Source organism: Pan troglodytes, chromosome 11, assembly GCF_028858775.2.
Source record: "Pan troglodytes isolate AG18354 chromosome 11, NHGRI_mPanTro3-v2.0_pri, whole genome shotgun sequence".
Classification (NCBI taxonomy): domain Eukaryota; kingdom Metazoa; phylum Chordata; class Mammalia; order Primates; family Hominidae; genus Pan; species Pan troglodytes.
In genome coordinates, this window is record NC_072409.2 from 37,112,269 (window position 1) to 37,133,617 (window position 21,349).

Consider the following 21,349-nt stretch of genomic DNA (forward strand, 5'->3'; position numbering starts at 1 on the left):
TATATAACAGATTCCCTATAAAACTGGTTACATCACAGTTACATAAATTACAGCATATTATTACACTATTTTCAGACTCTAGTAAATGTTACTTAAAACCTATGCTGCATATATTTAGTTGTTCATGCTATTATGTTTTCCAATTATATCTGTCATAAATCTTTCCTATAAGATTAAAAACTATTAAAAGCATGAGCCTATGGTTAGTTGGTATTCTTCATAGTATTAACTAGTACTTAGGAAATCCTTGTTGAGTAATTTCTGAAAGCATTTGACATGTAATAGCGGCTCAGAAGATTTATGCAATTGGAATCTTATATCAGGGTTTATCTCACTATAGTCTGTGAGGCATGATTTGAATTGGATAACATCTGAATCCTTGAGAACATGTTATAGTCACATTTATTCTGTGTGAGCTGATGATATTTACTTCTTTCTTGCCCAAAGAACTTCGTATCTCATTTGTTGAGACAGTAGTTTATTATAAGTAACAGAATAATTTTTATAATGGTACTATAAAAATTAATTTCTCACAGCAATGACTTGAGTCTGATAAAAAATACAGGAAAAGGCACAAGAATACATTGTTTAGGTTCTAGATAATGGAAAAATCAACATTCTGAAAATTTGAAAATATGTTGAATACTTCAGAGGGCTTTATTTGTTTAAAAAAAATACCTGCATAGAGGTTTTTTGGTTTGGTTTTGTTTTTGATAAAGCAAAGACATTTAACCGAGCTATAATCTGTTTTGTAAATTGAGGCTTCTGTGTTATTTGCATCCTTGTTTCTTTAATGTGGGGACAGCTGAAGTCATTTTTGTCACATATTCATGTCACATAGTTGGTGGTTGACAAAATAACCCTATCGATGTGATCCTGTAAATGGGACACAAAGGCACTATCTGCTCCTGGTTGTTTTAAATAAATAGATCAGACTCACAGTCACAAAGAATGACTGTGTATTAATTATTAGATTCAGAACATGCAGTTGTTATGCAACAAATTAAAGAATCATTTGGGGTATAGGAAACCCATATGAGTTTTTGCCTTTTTTCCACCCTAGGGGTGAAGGCACAGACCCGTTTTCTTCCCGCAGAGGCAGAACATGCCTCCTGCAATTACACTCAGTGACAGGAAGGGTAGCATCTCCCTGGGGGGTGGGTTGAGGGCATACTCAGATGTTTGGGAAGAATGGACAATTTGAAAGGAGGCTTCCTTCTGTCTTTTCCCTTCCCACACTTTCCATTGAGAATCACCAGACTAGTCATATTCTGAATATAAAAGAAGTTGAAGTAAGGAAAGGGGGTGTTTTGGGCCAACAGTTGCTCTGCCACTGGTAAATGCACCTGATGTCCACCAGCAATATCGTATCAGCCTGTGGAGCCTTCGAGCTGATCTCTGCATGTCTATATTCTGGGTCCTAAGAATGCATAAGCCAGATAAGAGTGAAATGAAGTTATTTCCAAAATGAATACAGTTAAAAAGTTGGAAAATAAGAGAGACACCATTGTTCTTTAAGATGTGGGACATACTTTGGTTTTTCTGTTACTAGAACAAAAAGAAAACAAGAGAAAATTATACCCCAGTGGGGCAGTCAATGGCTGTGCGATCTGGGGGACAATGAGAAACATACTCTGGGGTGTTGAGGTTTTTCTAGGATCATCCCTGTCTCCTAGCAAAGTCATGGAGAAAAGTGTCAGAGCAAAGGAAAGCTGTGTATCCTGGGTCTGCATGTTGTTGGAGCAGCCATTCATATAAGACCCATGCTTGCAAATTTCTAGGCAGGTGTGAGAAGGTGTGCTGTTCCGAAACCAACGAAAACCTTGACAAACAGTACTGTTGTGGGAGGTAAGAAAATCTCAGACACAGTACCAGGAGTCTGGGTCCCTGCTCTGGTTGTATGATCTTAGCTATACTGTGGGATCCTGCTTTCACATCTGTAAATGGGAGGATGTAATTAGGTGATTATCAAAACATTCCAGAACTAATATCCTCTGGCAGATCAGGAGATTGAAAGTGGGGTAGAAGTGTGTGTGTGGGGGGCTAGTATATCAATAGCATAATGTAGAGAAATATGCCATACATAACTTTAAGAGTCACTATAAGTGACAATGAAAGAATGGAGACAGGGCAGGGAGACACACATCCTATCAAAAACTGGACTTGGGAGAGACAAGACTTGCACACTCACCGTGGCATATAAGGCGGAGTAAATGCTCAGAGCAGCGTGTTTGGAGGGAAAGGATCTCCGAGCCTTTTCTATCACTTCCAGGTCCCCAGTACAAATGTTCCCATTGTTTATAAACTGGTGGTGCGCTTGGCAGTCTGCACTGGTGTAGTTCGGCTTGCACACAGTCAGGAAGTATGGCGTTAAGTGCCCAGTGACCACTTGTCCGGCGTTTACAAAAATGTCAGTAGCAAAAAGTCCAAATGCAAACACCCCTATAAGAAGATTTAAAATCATTAGCAATGGTAACATACTCTGTCAATTGCATTTTTCTCCTAAGAGAAAACAGCGGTGAGAGTCCATGATGGCCTATCAAAATGATTCTAAGTACTCCCCGGAGTATCTTTCCAGGAGTGGTACCTGCTTCCCAAATCACCATTTCTTCCAAATTGATGTAGACATTCTACTGTTAGCACTTTATGGTTTTGTATTGGTAGTTTAGAAAAAGCACAGTCTAACGAAAATAATTTGAATTTTGGAGTCATACAGACACATCACTGGTGACTCATTCACAGTATAAGTTATTTATCTTTTTTGAATCTTGGTTACCTTAGCTGCAAAATGGAGTAGGGGGTAGTTTGGGGAAAAGAGAATAATCTACGTGCAAAATACTTGCTACGGTGTCTATGTAATTAATCAACATCAGTTCTCTCTCCTTCTATACAAAATATCTTCTCCCTGATTCTACTTGGAAATGTAAATCATCTTGGGAGGAGTTATTTACAACATGGCAGGTGAGAGTAAAGGAGGATCTTATGGAATTGTCTTTTAAAAAAATTATTCTAGAAACTTTGCTTGAATTGGAGTTTCATTTGATGTTGGAAACAGAAGATGAGAATAAAGGAAAAGTGTTAAAAACAAATGTTGTTGACCAATAGCCTCCTATTGCTGCTATAACAAATTACCACAAACCGAGGGGCTTACAACACAAATGTATCCCCTTCAGACTTCTGTATTCTGGAATTCAGAAGCCTACAATAGGTTCCATTAAGCTAAACTCAAAGCATTGGCAGGGCTGTGTTCCTTCTAAGTGCTCAGGGTATAATCCACATCTTTCCTTTTCCATGTGTTCTAGAAGTTGCCTTCATTCCTTATCTTATGGCCTCTTTCCAGCACTTCACATCATTCCAACTTCTGCCTTCACTGTTGTATCTCCTCTGACTCTGACCCTCCTGCCTGTCTCTTATAAGGACCCTTGTGATTATATCTGGATAATCCAGGATAGTCTCCCTATCACAACTTCAACCACACCTGCATTCCCTTTTGCCATGTAAGGTAACATTCAGTTTCCAGGGACATGATCATCTTTTGGTGGGGAAGGGTGCATTATTCTGGTTTTGCTGTTGGTCTGAAAACCCTGTGAGTAGGCTATACTTCCTGGATTTTATTTGTTCTCTGGTAAATTCCAGAGGATTAGCCCCAAAAAGCTTGAACATGCAGAGGTTTCCTTACAGAAAGCTTTGCTGTGAGTTATTTCAAGGCCTGTATATTACATCTATGCACTGAGAAAGGCTGTGTAGAGCTATAAGTGGGTTGAAGAGATGAAGATGTATTATATGCAATTGAAGGTAGAAGTTGACAAGTGTGAGAGGCAGCATTAACCCTTGTAAATGTCAAGGGTCTGCTATAGTTTCAACTAAATGTCTACCCAATTTTGACTCCCGTATTCAGTGTTCTGAATCTGCAAATTGTGCTGACTTCAGCACCCAAAAATTAATCCATTATAGCAGAAGTGAAGACTAGTTTGGCTGAAACCTTCGTCTGGTTTTCATTTGTATCTGTGCTGATTGCCATCATCTTTCTTTTCGTGGCCTTGCCAGAATGTGCTTTATCATAATGAGAACTAGCTCTTAATCTTCTGCTGGCTCATACTCATTGGGTCTGACCTCTGAGAGCAGGCATTCATTGATCATCCGAGGCAGTTTTCACCCCCAGGTACTGGAAGTCTGAATGGTTGGAGATTTTCTACATCTTCCAGCAAGATTTTCAAAGACCAGGTTGCTGGGTCTTTCAAGGGGCAATAAGTCTGTCCAGACATAACTTTTCCAGGAAACTAGGGTGATTTAGGATCTGAAAAAGGAAAAGTGGCAGGATCTCCCTTTGGCATTTTGTCAGAAGTGTTTCCAATTAGGGCAGGTTTTATTCTTTCTTTGGCAGAGGATTTCTAGGTTCCTTGGGTCAGTGCCAGCTCTGTGGTCACAGCGATTGTATGGTGGCCAGCTCTCCACACCATTGTCCTGTATGCCAAGGCTGAAAGTGGCTTTCTCTTCTTCTCTCTGCCTTCTGTGGATTGTGTCTGTTTCTTCTGCTGGCTTCAGGAGCATCCGCTGTCCAACCACTTCATTCTGGTGCATTTGATGCAGCTTCAGGAGGTACCGCATCAGCCTGGGAAGCCCACCTGCCCCGTGCAGGCCACACCAACAAAGCGCGGTGGAACCTGCACTGGTAACTCACAGACCATGTCAGATCATACAGGGCTTTTCCAAAGGAACTCAAGCCATCTCTCTCTTACTTCACCCTGCGCTCCTTGGGTGTATTTTTACAAGCCTCAGAAGCTAAAAACAGCTACTTTTGCCCTTAGAGTCAGATGAAACACCATTTGGTCTCCAGTATTGCAAGGTATGATTTGAAGATGTTTTAAAAATGTCTCTGTATCTTGGCTTGGAGTCTAAAATTCTTCAGGTGAGATCATATTTTTTAATAGATATTTTTCATTTCTGTAACCCCACACCCCTCAGATGGTTCTATTTATCTTAAGGCTCTGCTCCATCTGTGTTGTTTCTTACTTCAGAGAAGCCAAAGCCAATTATGTTTCTGAATGGATTTTCCAATTTACAACAGACACAAAAGTCCAGAAGTAAAGCACTTTTTATTTATTTGCCAGAGCTATGTCCTTGTTGTGATTGCTGTGGCTGTGTTCAGAATTCTGAATATGCTTGGTTTGGAAGATCAAGAACTACAACCTGGAGGGCGAGACAGTCTTACAAAGTTTCTGAAATCAGCCGCAGAGCAAGGGAGGAAGCAGATGTGGGTGTCACAGGAGGAGCTGAAGCCCTGCCTGTTCTGATTACAGAAGTAAAGAGGTACTTACAGGCTCCCCGCCTCAGGCTGGTGTCAAGCCTCAGGGGCTGGGAAATACAAATCTCCAGAAGGGTTTTTTGTAAATGTGGACAAAGGGCATCATGTTCCTGCTGGGGTGTAGATTGGGAACCCCACAAACATCTTAGAGAAGTTTCACATCCAGCTTGGCACCACAGCATAGGGTAACCGCATTAGCAATGGCCAAGGAAGGGTCAAATTAGTTGAGAAGAGGCTTGGAAGAAGGACAAAAAAAATTGGTGTCTGCTGGTGATGGCCATGATCAGGTCCCAGTAACATGGATTGTCTAAGGAAACCTGAGCTCTTTGTGACCTAAAAGAACATAACTGATGCACACTGGGCTAAACAAAGGATGAAGAAAGAGGATGATGAAGGTGTTAAAGTCTCTCACTTTTTTCTCAGGGTTTTACCTGGACCCCATCTGATCTCAGATAGGATGTCTTTGGACAAGTTAGGATCTTTGATCCCTAGTAGTTCAGGACATGGAGTGAAATTCTGTGACCCTATTCCTGCTATGGACTCAGCACAGGACTCCAGCACTTGACTCCACCAAGAATGTAGTAGAAACAGTGACAGAACCAGGAAACGTGCATGAAGGGGATCTTCAAAGCCACCAATAATTGGTCTACTGACAAACAATAACAGGCCTCATTCCAGGATCCCTTCAGAACTGGGAAAAGTACAGAACCAGACTGCTCAGTGCTGTCCACACAGCAGACCTTCATTAGGAAGCCTAGATGCATGCAACAGAGTAACAATTAGCAGGGGTTGGTGGGGTGAGCAAAGGAAGGACCATGTTCCTTTTAGGCCCAGAAAGTCTGAGACCTTGGGTAGAGCCTCAAAACTGAAGGCCAAATGTTGCATACTAAATGATAAATGTGTAATTCTCCAGTCAAAAAGGCACTTTGCTGACAGCCTCTGATGGATCATCTCTCATCGTCCACTAAAATCATACATGACGACAGTGAAAAAAGATGGAAACTTGGCCAAATGACACCAAACTGAAGGGAGGATGAGTGAGAGGGGTCCACTGTTGATAACCTTCATATGGAGTATGTTTAATCTCTCTCTTTTTCTCACACACATACACACACTTGCGCATGCACACATGCACGCACACACACACACACTTTTACCTCATGGAAAACTCAAGCTTCTCCTCAGAAGACAGAGACTACAGAGACTGCAGGAGAAAATCTAGGGAAAGGCTTTCTTTCTTTCATACTATCAGGCCCCTGACTCTGAGATCCAGGATTTAGACTCCCCAGAAAACAAGGCTTCTGTCTCCCCACTGGATGAGTTCGCTCTGAATTGGCTGAAGACTCTCCTCTCTTACCTGTTTTTTTCCTAAATGTATTTACAGAGAGACTCCTGGACAAGAACTCAACAGGAGGCGGCAGGGGCACAGGCAAGGGCATTTCGCATTCCAAGAGGACTAGATCCACGTGTTCTGGAGAGCATGGCTACTGCTGGCTATAGCAGCTTTGTGCACGCTCTATAGAGTACCAATGAGCCACACAGTGAGGACAGCAGATGCTAGTTCCTTGGAGCTGAGGAGCTCTAGTAGGAAGCCTGCTAACTAGGGACTGGACTTGGGGCTGTGTATGTCTGCTTTCAAGCTGTAGCTCTGAAAAGTTGGCCAAGAGCAAGTCACACTTCTGCTGATGAATAGAGCATGCATAGGTCTTGCCCCATTTAAGAGTAAATAGGGAGAAATAATCACAGATCACATCGGACGTTGGAAAAATCTCCTATTTTAGACTAGTATGGTACCATTATTCTCTCTCATATTTCTTGTTTCAGTAGGAACTTTACACTTGCATAGATTATTCAATAATTTCCATCTGTCACATTAGAATTGTTGAATATGCAAGCTTTATTATAGCAAGGAACACATTTATTTTTGCTCATCATTGTATTCCCAGCACCTAGCATCAAACTTGGCACATAGTAAACATTTAACAGATAATTGTGGGATCAATGAATGAATTGCTGAAGAAACTTTAGAGATTAACAGAAGAGGATGAAAGAGCATAGAAACTTGTCCATATTTTCTAATTCATGTTGGTGCCTTGCATCCCTGATTTCAGAGAACATAGTTGACAAAAAACCATTTAGCATGTACGTTGCAGGGATCATATCTCCTTTTTATAAAATTCACAAAGTTGGGCATAGTGCTAGGCAACTAGAAAATAAGTGATCATTAAAAACTGGGACTTTATAAGTGTCTCATGAATTGGAAAACTGTAAATCATAATTCACAAATCAAAGCACTCTCTATTCTAATGCAGTGAGAATAAAAAAACCTTAGAGTATGGAGATCTATGTCATACACAACAAATACTTTTTATTGGAGATGTTTGTGAAGCACAAGAAACTCAAGTCATGATGAACTTGGGAAGTATTGATGGGTAGTTTTATTGAAACATGCATATCTTAGAAATGTCCCTATTTCTGATTCTGAGAAATTACAATGGTTGTCAGTTTTAGTATTAACACGTGGGCACATAAAAACTCCTATACATTTTCATGTGGGGAAACTAACACATGGAACTTTAAAAAAGAAAAGAATAGTGAAAAAGACATAAAAACAATTTATCTGGATTAAATTGCCAACAGTACTCTGCATCTATGTTGAAAAGCTACTCTGTGGGCAGTTGCTTAGTCTGAACCGCAGCTTTTACCACCCCTCCCTACTTTCCTTAACATTCGTTCTCAATCTCTTATCAAAAATTGTTGGCCAGGCACAGTGGCTCATGCCTGTAATCTCAGCAGTTTGGGAGGCCGAGGCAGGCGGATCACCTGAGCTCAGGAGTTCAAGACCAGCCTGACCAATAGGGTGAAATCCTGTCTCTACTAAAAATGTAAAATTAGCCAGGTGTGGTGATGCATGCCTGTAATCCCAGCTACTCAGGAGGCTGAGACAGGAGAATCACTTGAACCTGGGAGGCAGAGGTTGCAGTGAGCAGAGATTGTGCCATTGCACTCCAGCCTGGGCAACAAGAGTAAAACTCCTTCTCAAACAACAGCAACAAACCAAACCAAACAAAAAAACCTGTGGGCAGAGTGGCTTGTCCCTGTAATCCCAGCACTTTGGGGGGCGGAGGTGGGTGGATCACTTAAGGCCAGGAGTTTGAGACCAGCCTGGCCAGCATGATAAAACCCTGTCCTTACTAAAAATACAAAAATTAGCCGGTGGTGCTGGGCGCCTGTAATCCCAGCTACTCAGGAGGCTGAGGCAGGAGAATCGCTTGAACGTGGGAGGCGGAGGTTGCAGTGAGCCGAGATTGTGCCACTGCACTCCAGCCTGGGCAACAGAGTGAGACTCTGTCTCAAAAAACAAAAACAAAATAACAACAAAAATAAACTGTTAAAAAGAGGACTGTTCTTTTGTTTCTCTATGGTAAAACGATGTCATGAAAGATAGTGAAAATAGTAGCATGTTGTATGATATTGAGGATACTTGAACATTTTCTCGTTTTCAAAATCTAACCAGCTTTGTGCATCTCTTTGTGGTAGCTTTTCTACCGTGATGTCCACAAAATGAGAAAACATGCCCTCCCATTAGCTTCTGGCCTCTGTTTTGGTAGAAAAAATGATAAAAAATCTTATCCCACACAGAAAAGTACAAGCAAATGGCAGGTGTTTACCAGTGCCATTTCAACACTGTAAGAGGAATACCTAAGGAATTCTTAACACTGTTTCCCCAACCACATTCTGATTCAACCACCAACTTCCATTGGAAATGGAACACAAGATTAAAGAAACACATACCGTTCACTTTTGCTTTTTCTTTTCCACATCAGGATCCCCAGTAGAAAATCTCTATCTAATTCCATTTTTGCCAAGGTACCTCAATTCAACTATTGAAGACCATTCCTTCAGGAAACCACAGTTTCTTTAGGAAAAGTGGTAAAATGCTTTCTCATTAACATGCTTTATTCAAACTGGAAGTTTCCTATGAAGATAATTTATCTGAGGTTACCATGTTCATCCCATTTCCTTATAAAGGTGTACTGACCTGATGAGATGTTTAACTATGACTGCCATGGATACCAGGTAATAATAACAATAGCTAATATGCTGTGCTTAGTACATACAAAGTATTGTTCTAAGTGCTTTGCAATATTAGTTCACCTAATGCTCACCATGACTTTGAGGTAGACACTATTATCTCTACATTTTACAGATGAGGAAATTGAGATCCAGAGAAGTCAATTAACTTGACCAAGGTCATACAGCTAGTGAGTAGAGGAGCTTGGGTTACAAACCGAATAGTAAGGCTCCAGAGGCTATATTCTTAATCATAATTGTCTAAGCTTATTTATTATTAACATACATATGGATAAGCATCAGACCATAAAGATATTTTAGCTTATGCTTGGGAGCACACACACATGCACATACACACAGCACTGAGAAGAGGCAAGGACTTTATAACGTCCCTCGTGAAATGTATTTCACTTGCCACGACAGAATACAAATTCTTCAATTTTGTAGTCAATTTTCCAAAAGGAAGATGATTGAATATCTATGATATGTCATCATTTGAATAAGGCACTTTTCTCATCACTTTAGCAATGAATCTGACTTTTTTCTAGTATGACAAACACAATTGGTGCAAATTGATCCATATGCCTTATATATTGTGCTTCAAAAATAAGTTTCTGGCAAAATTGAATACATCAGTTCCTTGGATAGTAAATTTTAGGTGTTTACAGAGCAATGCTGTAGTCTCTTTCTCCTATCGATACTGCACAAACACCAAAGGCTGACAACAGCCTGCTTGTCTTGATCAGATGGTTGAAATCATAAGAAAAGATTTTATTAAGGTCAATTAATCTGAACCTAGTCATTTTATCTGTTAAAATGAATTATAAGTAGGCCTTGTATCACAGGGTGATTATTCAAATCATAAAAAACAGTTGTAAAAACACTTTGTAAATTGTGAGCCCTTTATTGATATTGCTCTTATAACTGAGAGAAGTAGATGTAACTAAGGGAAGTGGTTATAAATTGATTATAAAATTATTTTTTAAATGCAGGAAAGATATAAGAAACCTACAATTGTAACAACCTGAAACAAATATTTGACTCAGTTATTCATCCTTTGTATTAATAAAGCACCTTTTACAATGCGATAAGCTGGTGGTTTAGAAAAAAATACCCTGTATTTGTCATTGTAATTACTCATGATAAGTGAAGATGAAGGATAATTACTTAATAAAGATGATGAGTAATCAACTAGAAAGCCCACCAAATATTTTTATAAACAAAAGATATTTGTTTATATAAATATAAATAAAAAAATATTTTATAAACAAACAAATACATTTTTACTTCCTCAAAGCATAAAATTACTCTACTTCTTAACAGGATTTTATCTCAAGGATGTCCTCTTTACTCCTTTGACAGGACAATTCCCCAGTGCTTTATCTCATAAATATGAGCCTTCTCTCTCGCCACCTAGCCTCTAAATATCTTCTCGGTCCCTCTAGGCGGTATAATGCCAAGTGCTGCTTAAGACAGAAGAAAACATAAAAGTTTGCCAGAGGCTATGGTAACTTTAAAGTGGAATGGAACCTGTGGATGCAAGTAAGTCTAGAAAATATGCCCTGGATACAAACTAAATGTGGAGAAAAAAATGTAGCTACCAAGAGATATCGAAATATAGGAATATTGAGGCCTGGATTTTTAGAAGGCTTCAAATTCGGCTTTTGTGATTCCATGTTTGTAAGTTTCTAAAGCTGAAGCTGATGATCTGAATCTACTCCCATTCCTACCACAAGATCAGCATCAAGCCCCCATGGGCAGCTCCCAGCTCTGTTGGTGATTTACAGATACTGAGATCTGGCACTGTTGTCCTCTGCTTGATGCATTTCCTAAACAATTTCATTATGTTCTAATGTAATAACTTAAATAGTTTCTGCTCACACCTATAATATCAACACTCTAGAAGGCTGAGGCTGGAGGATCCCTTAAGTTCGAGACCAACCTCGGCAACATAGGGAGACCCTGTCTCTGCAAATAATAATAATTTAAAATTAGCTGGGTGTGGTGGTGTGTGCCTGTGCTCCCGGCTACTCAGGAGACTGAGGTGGGAGGATTGCTTGAGCCTGGGAGGTCAAGGCTGCAGTGAGCTGTGGTCATGTTACTGCACTCCAGCCTGGGTGACAGAGTAAGACCCTGTCTCAGAAAATAAAAATAAGTAAGTTGCTTCCAAAACACACACTACTTTTTAAAAATTATTATAGAAAGCTTTGAAACTACTCTTTACTAACTGTTGAGTCATCAGTTAGTGCCTAGTTTTGTTATATGAATATTTTTGTTATGCAAGATATTGTATAACTTCTTAAAAGTCTTTGAAATATACTTAAAAAAACCTTTACAAAAGTAGTTGTCAGCTGAGGGTGACCCTGCCCCAGGGAACTTTTGTAATGTTTGGAGACATTTTTGATTGTCACTACTGGAGGAGTGAGTGCTATTGGCATTTGTTGGACAGAGGCCAGGGGTACTACTAAACGTTGTATTAATACAATGCACACAAGTCAGTATTCAACTTCTACACAAAAAAAGAATTATCTGGCAGAGAATGTCGATAGTGCCGAGGGTAAGAAACACTGTTTTACAGCAATTAAGTTCACTGTAGTGTCATGAATTTGCATTGTCTAACCTGCAAAGTGCTATAGAAAGCAGTCTTCTGCTCAGTCCTTTATTGGAGTCCAGCCTCTCAACATTAGAGCTAAGGAGGACCCACAGAAAAGAATCACTAGAGTCTCATATTACTCAATAACTTTCCTCTTGATAATTAGGGTAATCTAGGGAGTTCTAGGGTAGGAGTCTTGCTCAGATCTGTAATATTCTGGCTCACCAAGGATGACATTCAAAGGGGAATAGATTCAGTCCCTGCACTGAGCAGAGGAACCAAAAGTAACCTCATCACAATTTCTTGAGACCCAAGCAAAGGTTGCTCCCTGGCTATGCCTTCTAGGCCAGTCATGGTACCAGCTTCAGCATCCTTCCTCCCCTGCATCCTTGAATCCCAGCCACAAGCCCAATCCTGATCCCTAGTAGGAAGCAGCAAACATCTTAGTCTCTAATCTAGTGGTTTGGCTGCTTAAGTGGTCCAGAAACAGGGGTTCCATTTTTTTCCCTGAAGATTCTTCCTGGCTCTTTCCTCTTAACCTGTGTACCTGAGCTTCAACTATGGTTCCTGTTGCTGAATTCTAGAAATTATCTCCATCTGCTTATAGGCCCATGTCCTGCCTTGCTCTTGACATTTTTCTTTTATGATCTAGACTTATGGCTCAGAAAGAAAGTTGGGTGCCTGGGCACTGTCACTTATCTTTAGACTACCTGGGTAGATTGAACTTCTCGGTCAGCACATGGAGCTGGCCTGGTTCCCTGGGCGTCTGGTTCCCTGGGATCACCCCTGTCTTGATTGCTCTGTCCTGCTATGAATTCACTGCCAACTCAACAATTCTCATGGTATACAGCTTCTCCTCTCCATTTAAAATTACATATCTGCTGCCACAAACTCCCTATTTCCTTTCCCTATTTTTCTCTGTACCACTTATCTTCTAACATTATAATTTATTTTGTTTAGTGTCTGGCTTTTTCTATCAGACCATAAACTGAATGAGGGCACATTTCTATTTGGTTCACTCATAGATTCTAAACACCTTAATCTGTACCTAGCATCTAGTAGGTGCTCAATGAGTATTTCATTGAAGGTTGAATAAACACGACCGGCCCCCCAGCTGTATTTTAACTATAAATACTGAATGCAAACAGAAATAGACTAATTGAATCAAATAAAGTCTTTTTCTGATAAAGTACATTTAAATGACTTTCAAAATCGAGGATTTTCTAGTTCTCAAAAAGGCTGACATTAAGCTCGTCCCAGGGTATCAATTCTTACAACCATAAAACGCCATGACCTTTGAAACTGCATTTAAACTATTCATGCTTCACTTAGACCACACTTGATTTATGGAAATTAATTAGCATTACATGAATTCGCTGTTTACCATGGCACTTTTTAGTCTGTCCAGTGCTACCTAATCCTCGGACCGGACCTAAATGGCAGAAGACTTGGCTGGTATTTAATTAAGTTTTTATTAGAAGTAATAATGGATCAACTGTGTGACCCCAAATGAAAAGACTATAATGAAGAGCTCTGGATGACAAGCTATTTTAGTGCTAATAGTCTAATGTTTGCATATTTGGATCAGTTTTTTGATGAACTCAAAGCAACTATTCAGGAAGGGAAAATTAATTTGGTTTTCCTTCTATATGGTAAACAAACCAAAAACCCTCATCAAATTCTAATGCTGTCTATTCATTACTTTTCAGTATTAAAAAGTTACTATTTAATAATTTATATTTACAAAAATATTTACTCAAGTATATTTGTGAACAGAACTGAACTTCATATTTTTTTTGGAAAATGTAACTTCCTTATTTAGTCATTGCCACTGAAAAAGAAAGGTGGGTGTTTAACTCTCTTGAGAATATAAATCTGTGTTGCTGTTACTACGCAATGTAATGTAGTAGCAAAGGAAATGGTATAAAGTAAAAGAAATGAAGAGGGAAAAAATGAGAGAGAGGAGTCTTAATACATGTTACTAATTTGATTACATTTGTTTTTAGAAAGTACAGGTAAAATTTGTTAGTTTAGCCAGTTCCTTTCCTCCCTTTCCACATTATATAAATATAACTTGAGAAACTATACAATGGTTTAGAAGTGGATAGAGAAGTTTAGCTACGATGTTTTATGCTTAAAACCTGGGAGGACAGGCAGCTTTCTTATAATGAGAACATTGCGGGGGGGGGGGGAAATGTATTGTTGGATTTGTGAATCAAAGGAATTTAATACTCTCGGTCAAAGTCAACACCATTAGCATTTGCGAAAGGAGGAGATGGTTGAATTTGAATGTTTTCTCTTTGATGTCACTATTCTTGCCATTGTCTCATTTAAAACTTAATTATTTGGATCTGTGGGGTGAAGCAGAAGCCTATCCTTCAAATCCATGCCACACAGACGAGAGGAGACAAAAGAATTAGAGAAGCAAGTTGAAATTTTTGCTCTTCTATCCACACTGAAGACTGTTAGAGAACTTGGCCATCGTTCTGGATAGCATTTATTCTGCCCTCACTCTTTAAAAAAATTATCTTTAGTTCTTTTTCTGATTTCTAAAAGTAAACATATTCATGATAAAAAATTAAAATTATAGAACATTAGAAAGCCAAAAATTATTTGCCCAATTTGCCCATTATCCTACAATTCAGAAGTGACAACAGCTAATTTTTAGTGTGTTTCCCTTCAGTCTCTTTGCTATGGATAACACAAAAATACACATATACACTTATATAATGTTGCATTCTTTTTATTTAAAAACAATTATGGATTCATAGTGTTTTTTTAAATTTTATTTTATTATTATTATACTTTAAGTTTTAGGGTACATGTGCACAATGTGCAGGTTAGTTACATATGTATACATGTGCCATGCTGGTGTGCTGCACCCATTAACTCGTCATTTAGCATTAGGTATATCTCCTAAAGCTATCCCTCCCCCCTCCCCCCACCCCACAACAGTCCCCAGAGTGTGATGTTCCCCTTCCTGTGTCCATATGTTCTCATTGTTCAATTCCCACCTATGAGTGAAAATATACGGTGTTTGGTTTTTTGTTCTTGCGATAGTTTTCTGAGAATGATGATTTCCAATTTCATCCATGTCCCTACAAAGGACATGAACTCATCATTTTTTATGGCTGCATAGTATTCCATGGTGTATATGTGCCACATTTTCTTAATCCAGTCTATCACTGTTGGACATTTGGGTTGGTTCCAAGTCTTTGCTATTGTGAATAGTGCTGCAATAAATATACGTGTGCATGTGTCTTTATAGCAGCATGATTTATAGTCCTTTGGGTATATACCCAGTAATGGGATGGCTGGGTCAAATGGTATTTCTAGTACTAGATCCCTGAGGAATCGCCACACTGACTTCCACAATGGTTGAACTAGTTTACAGTCCCACCAACAGTGTAAAAGTGTTCCTATTTCTCCACATCTTCTCCAGCACCTGTTGTTTCCTGACTTTTTAATGATTGCCATTCTAACTGGTGTGAGATGGTATCTCATTGTGGTTTTGATTTGCATTTCTCTGATGGCCAGTGATGGTGAGCATTTTTTCATGTGTTTTTTGGCTGCATAAATGTCTTCTTTTGAGAAGTGTCTGTTCATGTCCTTCACCCACTTTTTGATGGGGTTGTTTTTTTCTTGTAAATTTGTTTGAGTTCATTGTAGATTCTGGATATTAGCCCTTTGTCAGATGAGTAGGTTGTGAAAATTTTCTCCCATTCTGTAGGTTGCCTGTTCACTCTGATGGTAGTTTCTTTTGCTGTGCAGAAGCTCTTTAGTTTAATTAGATCCCATTTGTCAATTTTGGCTTTTGTTGCCATTGCTTTTGGTGTTTTAAACATGAAGTCCTTGCCCATGCCTATGTCCTGAATGGTAATGCCTAGGTTTTCTTCTAGGGTTTTTATGGTTTTAGGTCTAACGTTTAAGTCTTTAATCCATCTTGAATTGATTTTTGTATAATGTGTAAGGAAGGGATCCAGTTTCAGCTTTCTACATATGGCTAGCCAGTTTTCCCAGCACCATTTATTAAATAGGGAATCCTTTCCCCATTGCTTGTTTTTCTCAGGTTTGTCAAAGATCAGATAGTTGTAGATATGCGGCATTATTTCTGAGGGCTCTGTTCTGTTCCATTGACCTATATCTCTGTTTTGGTACCAGTACCATGCTGTTTTGGTTACTGTAGCCTTGTAGTATAGTTTGAAGTCAGGTAGTGTGATGCCTCCAGCTTTGTTCTTTTGGCTTAGGATTGAATTGGTGATGCGGGCTCTTTTTTGGTTCCATATGAACTTTAAAGTAGTTTTTTTCCAATTCTGTGAAGAAAGTCATTGGTAGCTTGATGGGGATGGCATTGAATCTATAAATTACCTTGGGCAGTATGGCCATTTTCACAATATTGATTCTTCCTACCCATGAGCATGGAATGTTCTTCCATTTGTTTGTATCCTCTATTATTTCATTGAGCAGTGGTTTATAGTTCTCCTTGAAGAGGTCCTTCACGTCCCTTGTAAGTTGGATTCCTAGGTATTTTATTTCTTTGAAGCAATTGTGAATGGGAGTTCACTCATGATTTGGCTCTCTGTTTGTCTGTTATTGGTGTATAAGAATGCTTGTGATTTTTGCACATTGATTTTGTATCCTGAGACTTTGCTGAAGTTGCTTATCAGCTTAAGGAGATTTTGGGCTGACACAATGGGGTTTTCTAGATATACAATCATGTCATCTGCAAACAGGGACAATTTGACTTCCTCTTTTCCTAATTGAATACCTTTATTTCCTTCTCCTGCCTAATTGCCCTGGCCAGAACTTCCAACACTATGTTGAATAGGAGTGGTGAGACAGGGAATCCCTGTCTTGTGCCAGTTTTCAAAGGGAATGCTTCCAGTTTTTGCCCATTCAGTATGATATTGGCTGTGGGTTTGTCATAGATAGCTCTTATTATTTTGAGATACGTCCCATCAATACCTAATTTATTGAGAGTTTTTAGCATGAAGAGTTGTTGAATTTTGTCAAAGGCCTTTTCTGCATCTATTGAGATAATCATGTGGTTTTTGTCTTTGGTTCTGTTTATATGCTGGATTACATTTATTGATTTGTGTATACTGAACCAGCCTTGCATCCCAGGGATGAAGCCCACTTGATCATGGTGGATAAGCTTTTTGATGTGCTGCTGGATTCGGTTTGCCAGTATTTTATTGAGGATTTTTGCATCAATGTTCATCAAGGATATTGGTCTAAAATTCTCTTTTTTTGTTGTGTCTGTGCCAGGCTTTGGTATCAGGATGATGCTGGCCTCATAAAATGAGTTAGGGAGGATTCCGTCTTTTTCTATTGATTGGAATAGTTTCAGAAGGAATGATACCAGTTCCTCCTTGTACCTCTGGTAGAATTCGGCTGTGAATCCATCTGGTCCTGGACTCTTTTTAGTTGGTAAGCTATTGATTATTGCCACAATTTCAGAGCCTGTTATTGGTCTATTCAGAGATTCAACTTCTTCCTGGTTTAGTCTTGGGAGGGTGTATGTGTCGAGGAATTTATCCATTTCTTCTAGATTTTCTAGTTTATTTGTGTAGAGGTGTTTGTAGTATTCTCTGATGGTAGTTTGTATTTCTGTGGGATCGGTGATGATATCCCCTTTATCATTTTTTATTGCATCTATTTGATTCTTCTCTCTTTTCTTCTTCATTAGTCTTGCTAGCCGTCTATCAATTTTGTTGTTCCTTTCAAAAAACCAGCTCCTGGATTCATTAATTTTTTGAAGGGTTTTTTGTGTCTCTATTTCCTTCAGTTCTGCTCTGATTTTAGTTATTTCTTGCCTTCTGCTAGCTTTTGAATGTGTTTGCTCTTGCTTTTCTAGTTCTTTTAATTGTGATGTTAGGGTGTCAATTTTGGATCTTTCCTGCTTTCTCTTGTGGGCATTTAGTGCTATAAATTTCCCTCTACACACTGCTTTGAATGTGTCCCAGAGATTCTGGTATGTTGTGTCTTTGTTCTCATTGGTTTCAAAGAACATCTTTATTTCTGCCTTCATTTCGTTATGTACCCAGTAGTCATTCAGGAGCAGGTTGTTCAGTTTCCATGTAGTTGAGTGGTTTTGAGTGAGTTTCTTAATCCTGAGTTCTAGTTTGATTGCACTGTGGTCTGAGAGATAGTTTGTTATAATTTGTGTTCTTTTACATTTGCTGAGGAGAGCTTTACTTCCAACTATGTGGTCAATTTTGGAATAGGTGTGGTGTGGTGCTGAAAAAAATGTATATTCTGTTGATTTGGGGTGGAGAGTTCTGTAGATGTCTATTAGGTCCCCTTGGTGCAGAGCTGAGTTCAATTCCTGGGTATCCTTTTTAACTTTCTGTCTCGTTGATCTGTCTAATGTTGACAGTGGGGTGTTAAAGTCTCCCATTATTACTGTGTGGGAGTCTACATCTCTTTGTAAGTCACTCAGGACTTGCTTTATGAATCTGGGTGCTCCTGTATTGGGTGCATATATATTTAGGATAGTTAGTTCTTCTTGTTGAATTGATCCCTTTACCATTATGTAATGGCCTTCTTTGTCTCTTTTGATCTTTGTTGGTTTACAGTCTGTTTTATCAGAGACTAGGATTGCAACCCCTGCCTTTTTTTTGTTTTCCATTTGCTTGGTAGATCTTCCTCCATCCTTTTATTTTGAGCCTATGTGTGTCTCTGCACATGAGATGGGTTTCCTGAATACAGCACACTGATGGGTCTTGACTGTATCCAATTTGCCAGTCTGTATCTTTTAATTGGAGCATTTACTCCATTTACATTTAAAGTTAATATTGTTATGTGTGAATTTGATCTTGTCATTATGATGTTAGCTGGTTATTTTGCTCATTAGTTGATGCAGTTTCTTCCTAGCCTCGATGGTCTTTACAATTTGGCATGATTTTGCAGTGGCTGGTACTGGTTGCTCCTTTCCATGTTTAGTGCTTCCTACAGGAGCTCTTTTAGGGCAGGCCTGGTGGTGACAAAATCTCTCAGCATTTGCTTGCCTGTAAAGGATTTTATTTCGCCTTCACTTATGAAGCTTAGTTTGGCTGGATATGAAATTCTGGGTTGAAAATTCTTTTCTTTAAGAATGTTGAATATTGGCGCCACCCCCCCCCCCCCCCCGCCCCACCCACTCTCTTCTGGCTTGCAGAGTTTCTGCCAAGAGATCTGCTGTTAGTCTGATGGGCTTCCCTTTGTGGGTTACCCGACCATTCTCTCTGGCTGCCCTTAACATTTTTTCCTTCATTTCAACTTTGGTGAATCTGACAATTATGTGTCTTGGAGTTGCTCTTCTCGAGGAGTATGTTTGTGGCGTTCTCTGTATTTCCTGAATCGGAATGTTGGCCTGCCTTGCTAGATTGGGGAAGTTCTCCTGGATAATATCCTGCAGAGTGTTTTCCAACTTGGTTCCATTCTCCCCGTCACTTTCAGGTACACCAGTCAGACGTAGATTTGGTCTTTTCACATAGTCCCATATTTCTTGGAGGCTTCGTTTGTTTCTTTTTATTCTTTTTTCTCTAAACTTCCCTTCTCTCTTCATTTCATTCATTTCATCTTCCATCACTGATACCCTTTCTTCCAGTTGATCACATCGGCTCCTGAGGCGTCTGCATTCTTCACGTAGTTCTCGAGCCTTGGCTTTCAGCTCCAACAGCTCCTTTAAGCACTTTTCTGTATTGGTTATTCTAGTTATACATTCATCTAAATTTTTTTCAAAGTTTTCAACTTCCTTGCCTTTGATTTGAATTTCCTCCCGTAGCTCGGAGTAGTTTGATCATCTGAAGCCTTCTTCTCTCAAGTAGTCAAAGTCATTCTCCATCCAGCTTTGCTCTGTTGCTGGTGAGGAGCTGTGTTCCTTTGGAGGAGGAGAGGTGCTCTGCTTTTTAGAATTTCCAGTTTTTCTGCTCTGTTTTTTCCCCATCTTTGTGGTTTTATCTACCTTTGGTCTTTGATGATGGTGATGTACAGATGGGTTTTTGGTGTGGATGTCCTTTCTGTTTGTTAGTTTTCCTTCTAACAGACAGGTCCCTCAGCTGCGGGTCTGTTGGAGTTTGCTAGAGGTCCACTCCAGACCCTGTTTACCTGGGTACCAGCAGCAGTGGCTGCAGAACAGCGGATTTTCGTGAACTGCAAATGCTGCTGTCTGATCATTCCTCTGGAAGTTTTGTCTCAGAGGAGTACCCTGCTCTGTGACGTGTCAGTGTGCCCCTATGGAGGGGGTGCCTCCCAGTTAGGCTGCTCGGGGGTCAGGGGTCAGGGACCCTCTTGAGGAGGCAGTCTGCCCATTCTCAGATCTCCAGCTGCGTGCTGGGAGAACCACTGCTCTTTTCAAAGCTGTCAGACAGGGACATTTAAGTCTGCAGAGGTTACTGCTGTCTTTTTGTTTGTCTGTGCCCTGCCCCCAGAGGTGGAGCCTACAGAGGCAGGCAGGCCTCCTTGAGCTGTGGTGGGCTCCACCCAGTTCAAGCTTCCTGGCTGCTTTGTTTACCTAAGCAAGCCTGGGCAATGGCGGGCACCCCTCCCCCAGCCTCGCTGCCACCTTGCAGTTTGATCTCAGACTGCTGTGCTAGCAATCAGTGAGACTCCTTGGGTGTAGGACCCTCCGAGCCATGTGTGGGATATAATCTCCTGGTGCGCCGTTTTTTAAGCCCGTTGTTGGAAAAGCGCAGTATTAGGGTGGGAGTGACCCGATTTTCCAGGTGCCGTCTTTCACCCCTTTCTTTGACTAGGAAAGGGAACTCCCTGACCCCTTGCACTTCCCAAGTGAGGCAATGCCTCACCCTACTTTGGCTCGCGCTTGGTGCGCTGCACCCACTGTCCTGCACCCACTGTCTGGCACTCCCTAGTGAGATGAACCGGGTACCTCAGATGGAAATGCAGAAATCACCCATCTTCTGCATCGCTCACGCTGAGAGCTGTAGACTGGAGCTGTTCCTATTCGGCCATCTTGGCTCCCGGATCAGGAAAGGATCGGATTCATAGTGTTTTAACTTTTCACATATCATGAATATTCTCCATGAAAAATTCTTAATACCATTTTCTGAGGTTGCAACTTATAATGGCATCATTTTTTAAAAAAAAATTAGAGATATCTAACTTAAAAAATAATTTTAGTCCACAAAAATTAATCTACATTTCTGATTGTTTCATTAGAATGGATTATTTGCAGTGGAATTTGGGGTTAAAAAAAAGACCATTATTTGTAAGGTTATTGAAATACACTGTCAAATTGCAGTGCAGAAAGGGTTAAATATCAATTTACTTTAACCAGAATTGTATTAGAATCTCATGTTTTTTCATCTTTTACAGCATAAAGCCTTATTTTCTTAAAAATGAATTCACTGGCCTTTTTTGCAATATGGAACTGA

At 39.9% G+C, this 21,349-nt stretch overlaps 1 protein-coding gene across 2 annotated transcripts in view; it reads right to left on the reverse strand.

Moving 5' to 3' along the window:
* PLPPR1 (phospholipid phosphatase related 1) overlaps positions 1 to 21,349 on the reverse strand; it is a 294,221-nt gene that overhangs the window by 13,506 nt on the left and 259,366 nt on the right. For both annotated transcript variants that reach the window (XM_001135665.5, XM_001135494.7), the window contains exon 5: positions 2,192 to 2,442. In XM_001135665.5, the coding sequence (XP_001135665.1) occupies positions 2,192 to 2,442 (251 nt within the window). The remainder of the gene's footprint in view (positions 1 to 2,191; positions 2,443 to 21,349) is intronic.